This window comes from Cervus elaphus, chromosome 29, assembly GCF_910594005.1.
Source record: "Cervus elaphus chromosome 29, mCerEla1.1, whole genome shotgun sequence".
Lineage (NCBI taxonomy): Eukaryota > Metazoa > Chordata > Mammalia > Artiodactyla > Cervidae > Cervus > Cervus elaphus.
In genome coordinates, this window is record NC_057843.1 from 28154792 (window position 1) to 28175057 (window position 20266).

General features: G+C 35.3%; 1 protein-coding gene across 7 annotated transcripts in view; it reads right to left on the minus strand.

Annotated features, from left to right (window-relative positions):
• Positions 1-20266, minus strand: part of CCDC171 (coiled-coil domain containing 171) — a 332100-nt gene that overhangs the window by 246011 nt on the left and 65823 nt on the right. For all 7 annotated transcript variants that reach the window (XM_043891112.1, XM_043891113.1, XM_043891115.1 and 4 more), the window contains 2 exons: positions 18376-18536; positions 11836-11974 (listed from right to left, as the gene is read on the minus strand). In XM_043891112.1, the coding sequence (XP_043747047.1) occupies positions 11836-11974; positions 18376-18536 (300 nt within the window). The remainder of the gene's footprint in view (positions 1-11835; positions 11975-18375; positions 18537-20266) is intronic.

The window sequence follows — 20266 nt, forward strand, 5'->3', positions numbered from 1 at the left end:
TTCCATTCTTCTTTTTCAAGATTGCTTTGGCTATTCGAGTTTTGTTTTTTTTTTTTCCATACAAATTGTGAAATTATTTGTTCTAGTTCTGTGAAAAATGCCCTTGGTAGCTTGATAGGGATTGCACTGAATCTATAGATTGCTTTGGGTAGTATACTCATTTTCATGACATTGATTCTATCCATGAACACGGTATATTTCTCCATCTATTTGTGCCCTCTCTGATTTCTTTCATCAGTGTTTTATAGTTTTCTATGTATAGGTCTTTTGTTTCTTTAGGTCGATATACTCCTAAGTATTTTATTCTTTTTGTTGCAATGGTGAATGGTATTGTTTCCTTAATTTCTCTTTCTGTTTTATCATTGTTAGTGCATAGGAATCAAGGGATTTCTGTGTGTTATCCTACAACATTACTGTATTCACTGACTAGCTCTAGTAATTTTCTGGTAGAGTCTTTAGGGTTTTCTACGTAGAGGATCATTTCGTCTGCCTACAGTGACAGTTTTACTTCTTCTTTTCCTATCTGGATTCCTTTTATTTCTTTTTCTGCTCTGATTGCTGTGGGCAACACTTCCAAAACTATGTTGAATAGTAGTGGTGACAGTGGGCACCTTTGTCTTGTTCCTGACTTTAAGGGAAATGCTTTCAATTTTTCACCATTGAGGATAATGTTTGCTGTGGGTTTGTCATATATAGCTTTTATTATGTTGAGGTATGTTCCTTCTATTCCTGCTTTCTGGAGAGTTTTCATCATAAATGGATGTTGAATTTTGTCAAAGGCTTTTTCTGCATCTATTGAGATAATCATAGGGTTGTTATTTTTCAATTTGCTAATGTGATGTATTACATTGATTGATTTGCGGATATTAAAGAATCCTTGCATTCCTGGGATAAAGCCCACTTGGTCATGATGTATATGATCTTTTTAATATGTTGTTGGATTCTGTTTGCTAGAATTTTGTTAAGGATTTTTGCATCTGTGTTCATCAGTGATATTGGCCTGTAGTTTTCTTTTTTTGTGGCATCTTTGTCTGATTTTGGTATTAGGGTGATGGTGGCCTCATAGAATGAGTTTGGAAGTTTGCCGCCTTCTGCAATTTTCTGGAAGAGTTTGAGTAAGATAGGCTTTAGCTCCTCTCTAAATTGTTGGTAGAATTCAGCTGTGAAGCCATCTGGTCCTGGGCTTTTGTTTGCTGGGAGATTTCTGATTACAGTTTTGATTTCCTTGCTTGTGAGGGGTCTGTTAAGATTTTCTATTTCTTCCTGCTTCAGTTTTGGAAAGTTATACTTTTCTAAGAATTTGTCCATTTCTCCAAGTTGTCCATTTTATTGGCATATAGCTGCTGGTAGTAGTCTCTTATGATCCTTTGTATTTCAGAGTTGTCTGTTGTGATCTCTCCATTTTCATTTCTAATTTTGTTGATTTGGTTCTTCTCCCTTTGTTTCTTGATGAGTCTGGCTAACGGTTTGTCAATTTTATTTACCTTTTCAAACAACCAGCTTTTAGCTTTGTTGATTTTTGCTATGGTCTCTTTAGTTTCTTTTGCATTTATTTCTGCCGTAATTTTTAAGATTTCTTTCCTTTCTACTAACCCTGGGGTTCTTCATTTCTTCCTTCTCTAGCTGTTTTAGGTGTAGAGTTAGATTATTTATTTGACTTTTTTCTTGTTTCTTGAGGTAAGCCTGTAATGCTATGAACCTTCCCTTTAGCACTGCTTTTACAGTGTCCCATAGGTTTTGGGTTGTTGTGTTTTCATTTTCATTCGTTTCTATGCATATTTTGATTTCTTTTTTGATTTCTTCTATGGTTTGTTGGTTATTCAGAAGTGTGCTATTTAGCCTCCATATGTTGGAATTTTTAATAGTTTTTTTCCTGTAACTGAGATCTCATCTTACTGCATTGTGGTCAGAAAAGATGACTGGAATGATTTCAATTTTTTTTTAATTTACCAAGGCTAGATTTATGGCCCAGGATGTGATCTATTCTGCAGAAGGTTCCATGTACACTTGAGAAAAAGGTGAAATTGATTGTTTTGTGGTGAAATGTCCTATAGATATCAATTAGGTCTAGCTGGACCATTGTGTCATCTAAAGTTTGTGTTTCCTTGTTAATTTTCTGTTTAGTTGATCTGTCCATAGGTGTGAGTGGGGTATTAAAGTCTCCCACTATTATTGTGTTATTGTTTATTTCCCCTTTCATTCTTGTTAGCATTTGCCTTACATATTGTGGTGCTCCTATGTTGGGTGCATGTATATTTATAATTGTTATATCTTCTTCTTGGATCGATCCTTTGATCATTATGTAGTATCCTTCTTTGTCTCTTTTCACAGCCTTTATTTTAAAGTCTTTTTTCAAAATTTATTTATTAAAGTCTATTTTATCTAATAGGAGTATTGCGACTCCTGCTTTCTTTTTTTTTTTTTTTCTATCAAATCAGTTTTTATTAATTGAATCACTACTGAAAATTATATAAGAAAGTGACCCTATTTACAGATAACTCTGACTCAGAAAGGCACCTCATAACTAATGGACCTGTACTGCTGAAAATATAATATACACATGACCAACGTATACACACTTGTGACAGTTCAACTTTATGGAAATCTAGTATGTTGATGACATGAGTTCTGGCTTTCCATGTTTTCCCCTACATGGATTAAAATTTGTCCAATGATATCTGCATTTTGGCTATTTTATTTCATTATAAAATACATTTACAGTGAGCCACATGTATAATAACAAGCCACTAACACATCTGTACATCTCTTAATTAGGACTCTATTATTCAAAAAATGATCATACCTTTTGTTTGGAACTGGAGATCCCAAATACTATGTAGTATTCAGTGTTCAGTGTTATCCAGTCTATTCTTTTTTTTTTTTTAAAGTTTTTTTTTTATTGGAGTATAATTGCTTTACAATGTTAAGTTCGGCTGTACAACATATATCAGACATGTCTACATATATCCCAAGCCTCTGAAGCTTCCCCCTCCCCCATCCCATCCCTCTAGGTGGACTTTTTGGTCTCCATTTGCGTGAAATATTTTTTTCCAACCCTTCACTTTCAGTCTGTATGTGTCCCTTGTTTTGAGGTGGGTCTCTTGTAGACAGCATATATAGGGGTCTTGCTTTTGTATCCATTCAGCCAGTCTTTGTCTTTTGGTTGGGGCATTCAGCCCATTTACATTTAAGGTAATTATTGATAGGTGTGGTCCCGTTGCCATTTGCTTTGTTGTTTTGGGTTCACGTTCATACAACCTTTCTGTGTTTCCTGACTAGAGAAGATCCTTTAGCATTTGTTGAAGAGCTGGTTTGGTGGTGCTGAATTCTCTCAACTTTTGCTTGTCTGTAAAGCTTTTGAGTTCTCCTTCATATCTGAATGAGATCCTTGCTGGATACAGTAATCTAGGTTGTAGGTTATTCTCTTTCATTACTTTCAGGACGTCCTGCCATTCCCTTCTGGCCTGGAGGGTTTCTATTGATAGGTCAGCTGTTATCCTTATGGGACTCCCCTTGTGTGTTATTTGTTGTTTCTCCCTTGCTGCTTTTAATATTTGTTCTTTGTGTTTGATCTTTGTTAATTGACTAATAGGTGTCTTGGGGTGTTTCGCCTTGGGTTTATTCTGTTTGGGACTCTGGGTTTCTTGGATTTGTGTCACTATTTCCGTCCCCATTTGGGGGAAGTTTTCAGCTATTATCTCCTTCAGTATTTTCTCATGGCCTTTCTTTTTGTCTTCTTCTGGGACTCCTATGATTCGAATGTTGGGGCGTTTCACATTGTCCCAGAGGTCCCTGAGGCTGTCCTCATTTCTTTTAATTCTTTTTTCTTTTTTCCTCTGTGCTTCATTAATTTCCACCATTTTTTCTTCTACCTCACTTATCCTATCTTCTGCCTCCGTTATTCTACTGTTGGTTCCCTCCAGAGTGTTTTTTCTCTCATTTATTGCATTATTCACTTTTAATTGACTCTTTTTTACTTCTTCTAGGTCCTTGTTAAACATTTCTTGCATCTTCTCAATCCTTGTCTCTAGGTTATTTATCTGTAACTCTATTTTGTTTTCAAGATTTTGGATCATTTTTCTATCATTATTCTAAATTCTTTTTCAGGTAGATTCCCTATCTCCTCCTCTTTTGTTTGGCTTGGTGGGCATTTTTCATGTTCCTTTAGCTGCTGGGTATTTCTCTGCCTTTTCATCTTGTTTAGATTGCTGTGTTTGGGGTGGCCTTTCTATGTTCTGGTAGTCTGTGGTTCCTTTTTACTGTGGAGGTTTCTCCCAGTGGGTGGGGCTGGATGTTTGGGCTTGTCGAGGTTTGCTGGTTAGGGAAGCTTGTGTCGGTGTTCTGGTGGGTGGAGCTGGATTTCTTCTCTCTGGAGTTCAATGTAGTGTCCAATAGTGAGTTTTGAGATGTGTCTATGGGTTTGGTGTGACTTTGGGCAGCCTGTATATTGACACTCAGGGCTATGTTCCTGCGTTGCTGGAGAATTTGTGTGGTATGTCTTGCTCTGGAACTTATTGGCTCTTGGGTGGTGGTTGGTTTCAGTGTAGGTATGGAGGCTTTTGGATGATCTCTTATTAATTAATGTTCCCTGGAGTCAGGAGTTCTCTGGTGTCCTCAGATTTTGGGCTTAAACCTTTTGCCTCTGGATTTCAGTCTTCTTCTTCCAGTAGCTTCAAGACTTCTCCATCCATACAGCACTGATAATAAAACTTCTAGGTTAATGGTGAAAGGATTCTCCACAGTGAGGGACACCCAGAGAGGTTCACAGAGTTACATGAAGAAGAGGAGAGGGAGGAAGGAGATAGAGGTGAGCAGGAGGAGAAAGGGGGGGACTCAAGAGAATAGAGACAGATCTAGGCAGAACTCTGTTCCCTAAGTGTTCTCCACAGCCCAGAACACCCACAGAGATTCACAGAATTGGATTGAGAAGAGAAGGGGGAGGGAGGAAATAGAGGTGATCTGGGGGAGAAAAAGGAGAGTCAAAAGGGGGAGAGAGTGATCAAACCAGTAATCACACTCCTGAGTAAAAATGGGTACTGAAGCTTGGATTCTTAAATGTCCAAAATTGATATCAAATACTTCTTCTGAAGACAATGGGCTGCTTTTCTGGGTGTCTGATGTCCTCTGCTAGCGATCAGAAGCTGTTTTGTGGAGTTTGCTCAGCATTCAAATGATCTTTTGATGAATTTGTGGGGGAGAAAGTGGTCTCCCTGTCCTATTCCTCCACCATTTTAGCTCCCTCCTCTAATTTTTGATTAACATGTTTCATTGTGTGACAAAGAGGAAGTTGAGGTTAAATGTTAAATTGTTGACTCGACAAACTCTGCAATTCTAAACATTCAAACAAGTTTAAAAGACAAAACTGTAAAACTCCCTTTTTTTTGCCTTGGACATAAGTCACAAGAACTCACTTCTTTTTGCCTTAGAATAATTTACATAAAGAGCTTTATTACTGTAGAAATAAAAGTCCCTTACTGCTATGTTGGCTAACCAGATAATGTTAAGATGAACATACTGATCATTCACCATGAATCCAGGACTACTTTAGATGTCATGATGAATCTAAAACCAGTATAGAAAAGGGACTAAAAATATCAAAATACTCAAAGAAAGTGCAGAAAAATTTCTGACTGAAAGACCTTAATGTATTATAAAAGAGGAGTCAAAGTTGGTTATAATATATCTTTAACCAGAAAGAACAATGAGTTGACAAAGAGTTATGTTATATTTTCATCTTGGTACACAATATTTCACACACTGCTAAAGTAAATGAATTTCTGGCTTAATCTAACATGTCATTCTATCATCTTATCTTTCTTTGAGCCTATAAAAACTCATCCCTCACTTCTGCTAATCATGTATGAATATCACAGATAGACAAGTATGTAAATAAAAATTTCTAACATAAACTTGTGAAAAAATATTAAAAAGCATATGCATATATTTATATCTAGAAATTGGCCAAACGAGTCCTGCTGATCTGCACCAGAAAAGTTGACTCAAACCATAAATAACAATAAAAACAATTAAGGGGTACTAATAATAAGGTTAAAATTACAGAAAAAAAATAGGTAAAAAAAAATAAATATTTAGTCACTAGATTTGTTGAGATTAATGAAATTAGTTTTTTAAAAACAGGTCAAACTCTTGTAGCAGTAACACATAACGCTTATCATTTCTGAATGGTTTTGAATTCAAGTAAGCTTTTAAATTAGTTTAAATATATTTTAAGCCATTACAAAGGAATTCTGAGTAAAAACAGAGGCGTATCAGAACCTACAACTTATATCACATACTTATGCTTCACCTTTTCATTTTATCTTCCACTTAGTTTTACAGAGGCAGTCCATTTATAAGGATTCCAGGAGAGCCTGCTCAGCTAAACTGAATTTTATATGGTTAGCTTTCATCATCATCACCAGCTGCAGCTTCTCCTTGATCATAATAACAATAACTAACCTCTCTTCTTCATAAAATAGTTTACTCTTTCTTTCCCTCCCTGCTTGTCTATGCTGCTTCCATGGATGTGAGCATTCTATGATCCAACTGCTTATGCCATATGATGAAATGTCACCTTCCCTTACACAGCTACACAATTAATTTACTTTTCAGAAAATGCCACCATCCAATCTGAATATAGGCTTTGACATATAAACATCTTCTCTCTCTCTTCCTCTCCCTCTCTTTCTCTCTCTCTCTCAGACACACACATACACATACACAATACCATTTTATTTCTTCCAAGACCAAAAATGAGGTTTTAATTTTCAAAATTTAAGATTTTTATATTAATTAATACAAGAAAACTGAATGAAAAAGTTTTATGCCAACATCACAAATTTAGAAAGACAGCCATACCATGTACATTTAAATACACAAACACGTACACATTAGATAAATACAACTTAACAGTATTAAATTTTTAAGGACCACTAAGAGAGATATGTTTATATTAGCAAAAACAATGCTCATATAAAAATACTATTCTATTGTGGGTAAAAAGCAGGAATCAACAAGTTTTTCATAAAAATTCAGAACAGAATATTTATTAGACCATTAGTTTTGAATGCCTCCTGCAAAATCAGAAACATGTCCTTCTAAAGCAAACCTAACAGATCATTTGATGCAAAAATATTATCAAGAAACACTAACTTTACCTCAAAGCATAGCAATCAAAGCACTTTCCAAAATCCTATTTAATGCCAGCAATCATTATTATTATATAATCAGTCAAGCCCCCAAAGTATAGGGAAAAAATATACACTTGACCATTTTCAATCACAAGTTCTTTAGAGAATAAAATATTCTTTGAGCAAAACCTCATGAGAACTAGAATTCCCTTTTCAATATATGGTCTTCTCCTAGAGCTGTAACTAAATATTACTGAGTGGCAGAAAAACAAATCTCAAGAAATGACAGACTTAAAAAAATTTCATTGCAGAAAGCACAAAGCAAATCCTAATAATGCCAATTTAAAAATGATAGCTCCCCTGCTTCAAGAGAAGCAGATATAAAAACTCACAGTAATGACTAAAAGACCCAACTGGATCTACTGAGCCTCTGGTGGGCTTTAATAAGCATCATCACTAAACACTTAAACTAGAAATTCAGCTTTATTTAGTAGCTGATTAAATCATTATTAAATTCAAAGAATTTAAAATTAATAGTTCAATTTTAATCAAAACTTTTTAAAGTCAAATTCAGTAGTGTACAACACATAACATGAAACTAATTTTGTTAAATCCCTAGATGTCCTATGTTGAAATTCTATTAATACTATGACATTAAAAACAATAATAATATACTACTCATTTGTTAATCATATCTTCTAAATCCATAAATTGAGTAGGAGAAATTTCACGAATATAAAAGCACAATTAATGTTGGCTGTATTCCTTAAATACCAAGAGAAGACTCAACAAACCCAGTTTGAACTTTTCCAAAATTACATTCTATATTTAATTTTTATCTCTTGTAACAGGGGAGCTATCACTTTGCAACCAGTTTATTAACTCTGTGTGTATCCTGACCTAGATGATCTCGATGGCTTCTTTCCGTTCTCAAAGGCTAAGCGACCTTTGGTTATACAATTGTTATTTTTAGTCTCAAAACTTCCTGAAGTCTTTGCATATTATTAATAACATCTTGGTCTTACTAGTAAACCTATAGAGGAAAATGGCTTTAATTTTCTCTTACAATGTAACAGAGAAAATAAAGACCAAGACTTGAATAATGGCCATGAATGTGACCTAAACTAGAAAACAAGCTGTTAGCTCAAAGGGAGAGAAAAATTACCTGTAGCTAATTTATACTTCCCATTCTATAAAAGCTGAAACTTCTATGTTCAAAAGAAATGTAACTGTGGGAAAGACACACTAGGGTACGCAGGATCATAGGATGTCATTAAAACAAAGTTTTATTTCCAAAGGCAAGAAGTAAAAGCCTCCTCTTATGTCATTCTCTCTTCAGTCAAAAACAATTATGAACTCAAAACAAAAATAACAGACAGACTTTGAGGACGCAGAACCAAAAAACTCCATTTTTATGGTTTAAAATTTTTACTTTGATAGATATCTCTTTAGAGAGAAATTTATAAGATTACCCTCCCAACTCAAAGGCCACTAACGTACTAAAAAAATTAAAGGAAATAAAGAAATATGTACCCAAAAAATATATTTATGAAAAGCAATAGATGAATTTTTTATTAAAAAGAAAATACTGTACTTAATATTTAAAGTAATAGCATTTTCATTAAGACGCTTTGCTGGTGGCTCAAATGGTAAAGAATCTGCCTGCAATGCAGGAGACCCAGGTTCGATCCCTGGGTTAGGAAGACCCCTTTGGAAAGGGAATGGCTACCCACTCCAGTATTCTTGCCTGGAGAATTCCATGGACAGACTTTTTTATTAAAAAGAAAACACTGCACTTACTATTCAAAGTAATAGTATTTTCAGTAAATAAATTTTCATTAAATATTTTTTAAAATTTCATATTATGGTCAAGTAAAGAGACAGAAAGCAACTGTTCTAATAAGAATAAAACAGAACAAGCTAAAAGATAAAGCTAATAATGCATGCTAAGTCGCTTCAGTCGTGTCTGAGTCTTTGTGACCCCATGGACCATAGCCCACCAGGCACCTCTGTCCATGGGATTCTCTAGGCAAGAATACTGGAGTGGGTTGCCATGCCCTCCTCCAGATCATCTTCCCAACCCAGGGATTGAACCCACGTCTCTTACGTCTCCTGCATGGGCAGGTTGGTTCTTTACCACTAGTGCCACCTGGGAAACCAAAAAAAAAAAAAAGCGATAGAAGAAAATAAGACATAAAGCTAAGGCTTTAAGAGAGATGAAGAAACAGAGAGGAACATATGAATAGTTAGGCTGAACCATATGAACTGTCGACCACTTAGGCTGCAATTGAATTTGTTTCTGAACATCCCAATGGCTCTTCTACTAGTCAGAACAACAGTTACAGGTTGAGTGTCAAGGGTTCAAATAAGCAAACGGAGGTTATGAATGAGCTGCAATTCACCTTTTTTCAGACCATCCACCAAACTGTGAAAGTTAAAAAGTAAATACCTGTTGGTACCAAGTAAATTGTTTGTAATCACAAAGCATCCTGAGTTCAGTGGTGAATTCAGCCAGTCCTCTTTTATTTTCTACCTAGTCACTGGAGTGCTAGAAGACCAGAGTCAGGAGGACGCACACCAACTTATATTGGTGACTAGGCCTTCACCACTGCATTCTCAGTTACAACTCTCTTTCCAAACTATTTGATTACAGTATCTAATAAGTAAGCACAGCAAGACTAAGACTCAGTTCAATGACTCTAACAAGTTTTTCTCCACCACGATTCACCTTCCTGAACCAGGAGTGAAGAGGTGGGTAGCACATCAGTGAATAGGCACTATAGTATGCTACACAGTGAACAACAACAACAATCCTTCAAAAACAAACCAAATTGGGTTCTACTATACATATGATTCTGCAACATTTTTCTTTCTACTCAATAATATAGCAAACTTTGGGAGATGGTGAGTGACAGGGAGACTGGTGTGCTGCAGTCCACGGGGTCACAAGGAGTTGGGCACAACTTGGCAAATGAACAACAACAACAACTGCTACACAGAGAACTCTAAACTTCCTAAAACCCCACATCCAATGTACTCAAACTACAAATTCAACCAGAGTAAAAGCAATGATATCAATCCCTTAATCAGAACAAGCTGGATATCCTGAGTTAAATGGAAACAGAGTTCAACGTTAGAGGGTATACAGGCATTTGTTAAGGAAAAAGAAGTGTTTCAGTCAATGTGGGTCAAAAATATGAACAACCAGAATGGAAGCAAGAAGATATGAAAATAAATAGTAAGAAGATATGAAAAATAGGAAGCCAAGAGTCCTCTCATATGACTGAAGCAAGAAAGAGGATCACCTGCCTGTATATAATATTGGATCATTTGAAAATTATAAAGAGTTTAAATGTTATCCCATCATTACTTTTCTATCTCATCATTCACCATTACCGTTCTAACTAGGCAGCACTGATTTGGCCACCACTTCTTAGTATAACCCTGAGTTTCTATCTTATTGGACAAGGAAAAAAATATTCATTTTCCTCAAAAACTAACATCACTAAGAGCTGTGGAATATAACTGAAAGTGAAGTAACCAAGTCTCTGGGAAAGGTATATATGTGGGGAACAAGACAAAGAGGAAACAGGGTACTACTATAAACGTCATGGCCTCCCTCCTGAGGTTCCCAACAAACAGCCGAGTAGGAGTATGCTGCATCAACCAAATAAACAAATCCATCCAACAAATGTTTACTGAGGCAAGTACTACTGTGGAATCTCAGTTAACCTCAATGCACTCTCAATTTCTAGGCAGAGGTAATACACAGCAGATTTTGGTGTTATGATAGAGATACTAAACTAAGAATTAAAGAAACACAAACTTGGGAGGGGCAGAACTCTGACTTTAGGTGGATGAAAAAAAAAAGAAGAGATGGAACCACACAAAGCTTCACAGATTGCAAGACATCAGAGGTGTCTCTGCATCACCATCACAGGACATTTATGAATATTAAAAGAAAAGAAGAGAATTAGCATTTCAGACTTGTGGGTCAAAAAATGTGAACAGTCTGAATAAAAGAAAGATGACATGAAGATACATCATGTGTTTAGGAAGGCACGAGTACTTTAATGTGGCTGACACAAGATAAAGAGAGGACAACAGCAATAGAAGAAGCTGGAAAAGTTAACACAGAGCCACAAAAAGTGCCTTAGATTACACAGCAAGAAGCTGCAGCTTCTCTGAAAGCAACAGGGAGATACTGATGGCTTTTTAATAAATGGAAGGTGACAAGAACAGATCGATACTTGAAAAAGATAAATTTGGTGACGGTGTGAAGGCTCGATTATTGGGGAATGGAGACAGAGTGATCAGGTTCAAAATGATTACAAAAGGGAGTCTTTGAAATCATTAGATCCACTGATTTTAAACCCTAACCCCACTTCCATGTAGGTAATACTGTTTTACATACTTTAAAAAAGAAAGAAAAACCCCTGAATAATTTTTAAAACATTCTATAATTCAGATGTTCTAATAATTCATTTCATTTTCCCAATTATTTCAAAGAAGAGAGGTTTTATCATGAATAGCTTTGTAGTAAACAGCATCTCCAGTTTTAAAATTTTATATCAATGTCACTCAAACTACTTTCATATAATTATCTCATGGCATGTAGTTGATTTTTTTTTTTAGAAAAAATCCTATTAAACACCAAATTTGACCCAATAAAGTAATTGCCATAGGGTTTTCTTTTTTATCTTACCATTACAAGTTCTTCCTGTAATTCACTGCAACTTTTCTCGTTATACTGGAGTCTCTTTGAAAGGTCTAGAATTACTTTCTTCTGTTCCTCAATTTCTTCATTTAGTTTCTTGTTCTTGGAGAAATACTCTCTTTCTAATCTGAAAGGTTAAAGTGTCAGAGCAGGTTTTTCAAATATGCTTTTATCAGGTCTTATTATACAACTTTAACACAAAGGGCAGATGTACTATATATCATGGTTTCATGCCCAAAGCTTTTAAAGACCACTTCTCATTTTTGCAAATAAAAAGAATTGTACATTCTTAAATGAAGAACTCTAATGTAATAATACCCCCATGTTGATGACAAACATTTGTACTATACCCAAGGCTATAAGCAAAATGGATTTGGTTAGTGTTGATTCACCATTATTTATGATTAACAAACCCCACCCACCACAGTTGAGTTAGCTCAGAGACTGACTCAAAACAGAAAACAGTTCTATCAAACCATTTTCAAATTAAAGTATAACTTGAGAAACGACACAAATTTTTATTTCTGAGTGTCCATGCAAGCAGAACTGGTACAGTGAATGAAAAATCCAAAAACAAGGATAATTTTTAAAAATCATTCATGTTCACTGTGAAAACACAAATTTCTTTTCAAAGGATTTGCCTGCCTATTTACATTTTGCTCAAGCTAGCATTAAATTGTATTTACATTCTTTTTGGACATAAAATGACAAGCAGTTTGGAACTATTTTAGTTCAAATTTTGCTGTGGTTCAAATTAAAGAGTTGCCACTATTTTTAATCTGACGTCTTCCTGATAAATGCAGTAGATCAGTTTCCTATAACTTTTAAGCTGTAATATTGGAGGCAAGGTGACTCAGTATAACCAAATCCACACTGTGCTCAGGTTATAATCAAATGAAAAGGTCATTTTTGAATGGCAGGTGATCTTACTCTGATCAGTCAACATTTCTTGCTCTAGGGTGGAACAGAGACAAGCCTAGTGCCAACCCTTTTGTATTTTCTTCCTTGAATCAAGAATATTACACAACTGGGGATTCCCTGGTGTCTCAGTGGTATATAATCCACCTGCCAATGCAGGAGACTCAGGTTCAATCCCTGGTCCAGGGAGATTCCACATGCCAAGGAGCAACAAAGCCCATGTACCACAACTACTGAGCCTGTGCTCTAGAGCCCAGGAGCCACAACCACTGAAGCCCCCATTCCCTAGATCCTGCACTCTGCAACAAGAGAGGCCACTGCAATGAGAAGCCCATGCCCCACAACTAGAGAGTTGCCCCCACTCACTGCAACTAGAGAAATAAAGCTGTTTTCTTAAAAAAAAAAAAAAAAAAAGAATATTCCATGGTAGAGTGGGTAGAATTTAAACACTTATAGAAGGATTAGATGAGATATTTATATCAACTTCTCAAAAAGCAGAACTAAACAACAAAATTGGATCAAAGTAGAGAAAAGATAAGAATATCGATCCAGGAATCTCAACATATAAATAACACAAGTTCCAGAAACAAAACGTAAAGAAAATGGAAAGGAAAAAATCAGCAAAGTAATAATGCAGGAGAATTTCCCAAAAATGAATAATTTAAAACTCTAAAATTAAAAGAGTTCAGTGAGTGCCCAGCACGAATGGAAAACAGTCCATGCCAGGCCCATCATCGCGAAGTTTCAGAACACCGTGAACAAAGAGAAGTTTCCACTTTGTGTCCACAGAGTACAGAAATACACATTGTGAGTATTATTTTATCACGTGTTATAATGTAACATCACTAAACCATTTCAAGACAGGCATCTCTGTTTCCAGACTTGGTGGCCACTCTGTGCAAGTTTCCAGAGAAAAGCAAGGGCCACAAACAAAGAATAGGGAATCAAATGTCTTCAGGCTTCCTGATAGAAGAACGGAATAAACAGCCGACTAAACTATGACAAAGGGTAAAGATCAAATACAGACATTTTCAGGATGCAAGTTTTAAAAGTTTTCCTCTGATGTGTAATTCCTCAAGACACTCCTTTACAAGGGAGTAAATCAGACAAAGAAGATGGGCATGAGATTAGTAAAGAAGAGATCCAATATCAAAGAGGAGCAAAGAGAATGCCAAGGATGATGGTGAAGAGGAGTCCTAAGGATGACGGTGACAGAGCCTGTAAAACAATTTGTCCAGAGAGAAGGGAGTGGAGAGAAGAGTCCAACAGTGATACATCTTAGAAGAAACTTACGATGATAGAATTTCTGAGGTGCAGAAACATAAAGGGAGATTTTCAGCTCTGTTAGAGAGTTTAAGAATAATTTACTGATTGGTGCATACAAACTAATCCAACATAAAATGAGATATTAACTGTTCATGCATTTGATCATTCAGCAACTCTTTACTTTGCAGCTGTGTGCCAAGCACTAGTCTGGAGGTCAGGAAAAGCAGTGAACAAAACAAAGCTCCTCTCTACATAAGAAGACAGACAATAAACAATAACAAATATAAGATAACATTGTATAAAGGAAAAATAAATATGAGGGGTCAGAAAATTGTAGGAAAAATATTCCAAACACAACCCTACTGAAAGGATGGGAGGATGGAAGAAATAAGCATGTGCTAGGTGGCAGAGGTATATAAGAGAGATAAATAAGTAGAGGCCAACAGATAACATCTAGAGATAGAAGTTGAAAAAAATGGCACAATATGCATGTTATTCAGCAATACAAAGTTAACCACCAAAGACAGCTTGTAAGAATTGAAAGTGGTTGCTTCAAAGGAGAAGAAACCGGTCACAGAGAGCAACGGGGTAACAAGACATGGCTTTTCATGAGCTTAACGGTACTATTTTACTTTTTAGATTATGTACAAGTGTTAATTGGCGGGGGTAGTATGATGAAAATTCAAGGAAGCCCAGTCTCTTTGAATCCAATAGAAAAGAGTCAGGACTTGACAGATGGAGGATTTTGGCAAGAAAAGAAAGGGAAAAGGAAACTTGTAGTTAAGATGCCTTCTTTCAAAAAAAAAAATATATGCCTTATTTGATACTGGATTCCCATTCTTTTCCTTCAGAGTTCAGATAAGAATTTAACAACTGTGCAGCTGTTTTAACAAATAGCCATCTTCAGGCCACTTTTCAGCAAGAATATGAACAATAATACTAGCGCCATGGGTTATAATACTTTTGTTCTTTTTACACTTTTGGTTGATGTATTTAGAAAAATGAAGAAGTCCCTAAATATTGAATGGAATAAATTAAATAAATTTAGATTCAGTCTGATCAGTATCATATCTTTGACTAGTGTTATTTTAAACTGAATTTAAACTTAAACTAGATTTAAGAATTATGAGGATCTTCTCCCTACCATTGCCCAACAATCAGTTACCACAGTTAGTGAAAATCTGACATTTGAAAGAGCTAAAATAAAAACATTATTGAAAGATTTTAATTTTATACTGCAAGTTTTCAATAGAAAAAAATTTACAACTAAGAAAATTTATTAGAGAAATATACAGCATTTATATTCTATCTAAAATTATACATTATACATTTGCTAATATAGCCTGTTATCGTTCAAATTCCTAGCTGAGTTCTTTGAAAGGTATCTTTGATACATAATAATTTTATTTTTTATACTATTAAATGTAATATTCAATATATAATAGTATGCTAAAATATATACACATATTCCATCTAATACATATGTATGTGTGCATGCTTGCTCAGTCGCTTCAGTTGTGTCTGACTCTTTGCAATCCCACGGACTGTATAGCCTGCCAGCCTCCTCTGTCCATGAGATTCTCCAGGCAATAAAACTAGAGTGGGTTGCCATGCCCTCTTCCAGGGATACATATGTATCTTCTACCTATATGTGCATAAATATATATTCCATCCAAAATAGTTTCACACAGGAATATTCACTGTTATGAAACTGTTGACCAAAGTTAAAACTCTGAATAACATGCAGTTTTTTCCTCCTGCCTTTTAATGAGATTCTCACCTAGATCTACCTAGGAGGAAACAGAAGTATAAAAACCTTAGCCACCTGCAAGGGTAAGACAGCATGTCCTCTAAAACCTCTTATCACCAATTGCTAAATCAGTTCTACCCAACAGGTAAAACAATCTCCTACTCCAGCACTCACTGTTCTCAAAATTGTACCTTAATGGTATTATTTGTAAAGATATTATTGTAAAGGTATTACTTACCCTAAAGACCTAAAATAGCAATTCTCACTTTGAAATACATTATCCAAAACTTAGAACTACTTTGAAAAATTAATTCTTGAGAATTTGTGACTCTAAAAGATTTTAAAGAAGATTCCTGAAAAAGAATCAAGAATACAAGTAGTCATGTATGGATGTGAGAGTTGGACCATAAAGCAAGATGAGGGCCAAGGAATTGATGCTTTTGAACTGTGGTGTTGGAGAAGACCCTTGAGAGTCCCTTGGAATGCAAGGAGATCCAACCAGCCCATCCTAAAGGAGATCAGTCCTGGGTGTTCATTGGAAGGAGAGATGCTGAAGCTGAAACGCCAATACTTTGGCCAAGTGATGCAAAGAACTGACTCATTGGAAAAGACCCTGCTACTGAGAAAGATTGAAGGCAGAAGGAGAAGGGGACAACAGAGGATGAGATGGTTGGATGGCATCACCAACTCAATGGACGTGAGTTTGAGTAAGCTCCAGTAGCTGGTGATGGACAGGGAGGCCTGCTGTGCTGCAGTCCATGGGGTCGCAAAGAGTCAGACACGACTGAGCGACTAAACTGAACTGAACAAGCAGAAAATCAAATAACCTACCTAATCATCCCTCATGTCATCTCATTCCTTCTCAAACCACAGATAAATGGAAAGGAAGTGGCTGTCATATCATATACAATGAAATAGAAGACAGGATGGAGGAAGAGACGTCATAGGAACTACCGAAAAGCAATGGGCTTTAATTACTACTTACTGTTTTCTCTTTATTCATTATTATTAACTTATATTACAGCATAGTTATATAGGGATGAAGAACAGACAAGGGACATTATGTTAAAGCATTGAGGATTGTTAGTTTAGTTAGCTTAGCTGGAATACATAACTAGTATTTAGAACTGTTAGTTTCTGCTTATTGGAACACAAAACTTGAGTAAAATTTTTCAAGCACCAAAACACAGGTAATAGCCAAACAAACTCAAGGAAAAAATTTGCTCTGGGGTCTAATTTTAAAAGTACACAAATTAAAATCTTAGAGCTTAAAAGTAAGTGGGTATCTTAAAATGCTTCTAATCCAACATTTGCAGGACTCAAATCTTCAGAATACGTGATAAAGAATCATCTACCCACTATTTCGAACTTTCCAAGGCAGAGAGCTTACTAGTTCCCCCAAAAAAGCCCATTATTTTATTGTGGAAAAGCTTTGATTGTTGGGAGTACAGTCTAACTTCTTACAGTTTCACTAGTAGGTCATCATCATTACCTCAAAGCAACAGTAAAGAAGCCTGTGCTATACACTACATAAAGGCCCTTCAGACACATTTAAATGTGCAGATTCAGGATATGGTTCAAAGGAAAGAGAAGGGTACAAGTCCTTAGAATAACATTCACAGAATATCATCTAAATCATTCTAGAAGAAGCAAGAAAACTCAGTCAAGAATTACTCGTTCAATGTATTATAAGCATTACTAATAAAGGTAATCACGAGTTCTAAATTTTTTCAAACTTCAGCCTTTCAAGTGCCATCTTTATCATTTCTGCCATACAACTCTAAACAATACTTTTTAAAAAATTAACTCACATTATAAGTTAAATTAAGTATTTTAAAAAGAAACTTTATATTACATCTGTAAATGGAAAACCATTATCTGCCATAAATAGAAATGAACATTAAAAATAAATACATAACTAATGTATTGACCTATTATCATGTTTTATACCAATGGTGGTACACATTTCTCTCTCTGAGAGGAAATGGCTTAAAACATGTACTATTTGAGCCACTATAAACTTCTTAAAGCATTTCGCAGGACTGTTCAGATGAAAGACTTCTGAACTGAAAAAGACTAAAATCAATAGGAGTCAGAAAAATCCTGACCCTCCCACTAATAGCTTTGTGTCCTTACCCTCTTTAGGCTCAATTTTCACATCTGTAAAACAGGGATAAAAAATTGTAGCTACCTCATAGGGCACTAAATAAATTAAACAAAGGCATGCAATGCTAGGTATGAAGTGAGCCACATACACGCTAGCCCCAGTAGCAGTATTACTACTACTATTATTTTTACAGTTTGAGAAAATCTAAAACATTACCCATTTACCACATAGCTCACTTAGGAGACCTAAAAGTCAAGGCCTTAAAGATACTGTATTACATCAGCAAATATAATATAAAAATACATTAACATATTTACTTTCTAGTATAAGAAAGTATTTCTGCATTTCTGAGACTACTTGGAATTGCCATAATACTTCAAAACCCAACAGAGCACTTCTATATTAACCTACTACTATGCATTCATACTTATGTAGATTTCATAAACTCTTAATATTAATTTAGAGAGTTTCACAGTGTAACACTTACACGTTTAGTTTTGCAAAGCTCTCCTGTGCATTATGCTTTTCTCGCTCATATGCACTTTCAACTTCTTTGAATTCATTCTTGATCATTTCCAAATCAGCAACAGCTTCTGCTTGGCTGGCCTTCTCTACCTGCAAAGCTCCTTCAAGGTCTCGAATCCGTAACTACCAGATGACAGAAAAGTAATTGAATCAAGCAAGGAAACACTTGTACCAATCTTAAATTGAGTAGAATACTTTATCAAACAGCTGATTATCGTTCATCCAAACAAGTCTTTCTTTCTGGTTTTGGTTTAAAACAAGGAAAATAAACAAGAGGCAGTTTATTCCCTTTCTCAACATGTGTAGTGGAAAAGAAGAAGAGTGGAAGAATACAGACTTAACTGTGCTATGAAAAAGGACAGGCAGGTACAATATAATCAGTCCCATCAAAGTGCCTAATTTTGATCTAGTAGCTCATTTGAACATTTCTTTATAAACATAATAAATTAAGTGGTTTTTGAAAACTGGAGGGAAGTATCCTTCCCCTCTTTTGAGAAATATTATTATATGAACATCTTTATGAGCCTAACAAAGCTAATAGATCTTTTTATTCTTGGGGATTTCTTACTGTAAAAAAGTAAAATTTTATTATCAAACAACATTATTTGACTAAAATATTTATGGGTGTAATAAGATGATATCTGGGATTTGCTTCAAAATAATCTTGGAGTGGAAGAGTAGAAGAAGGTTAATAACCAAAACACAGTTGGCCTGTCAGGCAAGTCATGAAGCTGAGTGATGGGTACACAGGGAGTTCATTTCACTCTTCTCTCTACTTTTGCATGTACTTGAAATTTTACACAATAATCTAGATTTCCTGCCAACAGTAGAATAGATAAAGTGCACACCCATAAAAGAATAACTTATAGCTGTAAAAAGGCAACAAAACAACTTCTGAAAAGTTCTCCAGGTGGTTCTCTATGTAGTGTTAACATATACTGGGAAGAGCAAAGTCCAGAATATTATACGTAGTGTGCTATATTTTGGGGGGAGAAAAAACAAGGAAAGATAGCAGGCAAGCGAGGAAAACAACAGGAGGGACAAGAATGAAAGAAAGAATTTTTGACCACTTAATTTTGTTTTGATTTTTGAACTACATGGATATTTTATCTTTTCAGAAAACTAAGTTCAGAATAAAAAAATAGTTTGCTAAAGCTCAAAAAAGGAGAGAGGTAGGAAAAAAATGCTTTAAACTAGATAGAAAATGTGCTTTAGAACCATAAGACTCAGGTTTGAGTCACAGCTCTACAAATAAACTTAAGTGCCCTTTGGCATGTTAAACTCCAAACGCTTGAGGGTCCTCATCTGTAAACAGTAAATAATAACAAAAAGAATATACAGACTCTACAGGGTGGCTACAAAGATCTAATGGGACAATATCTATTTAATATTAATATGTATTTAACATTAAATATAAATACATAATAATTATTTACTAAGTGTTTAGATAAATATTTATTAGGTACTTAATATGTGCCAGGCAATGAGCCAGTGCTTGTGATATAGAATACAGTTATCATGTATACAATTATACATGATACAGTTATCATGTATACAATTATACGTGATACAGTTATCATGAAAGGACACAGTCAGCTCCTTACGAGAGGACAGAGAGGCAGGATGTGGCAAGTGCTTCCGGTCACAGTAACAGGCCCAAAGGGAGCTCTGTCGGACACAAGCCTCCTATTAGTGGCAAAAGGCAACCTGAGTTAGGAAAAATGAACTCACCAAGAAATGAAGCCTAGGAGATGCTTCATAAATAAATCCACACAAATAATAATCACCAGAATTATTATTTCTAATTATCCAAAAAGACTTTAATTGAAATATTTGTTCTCTTAACACTAAAC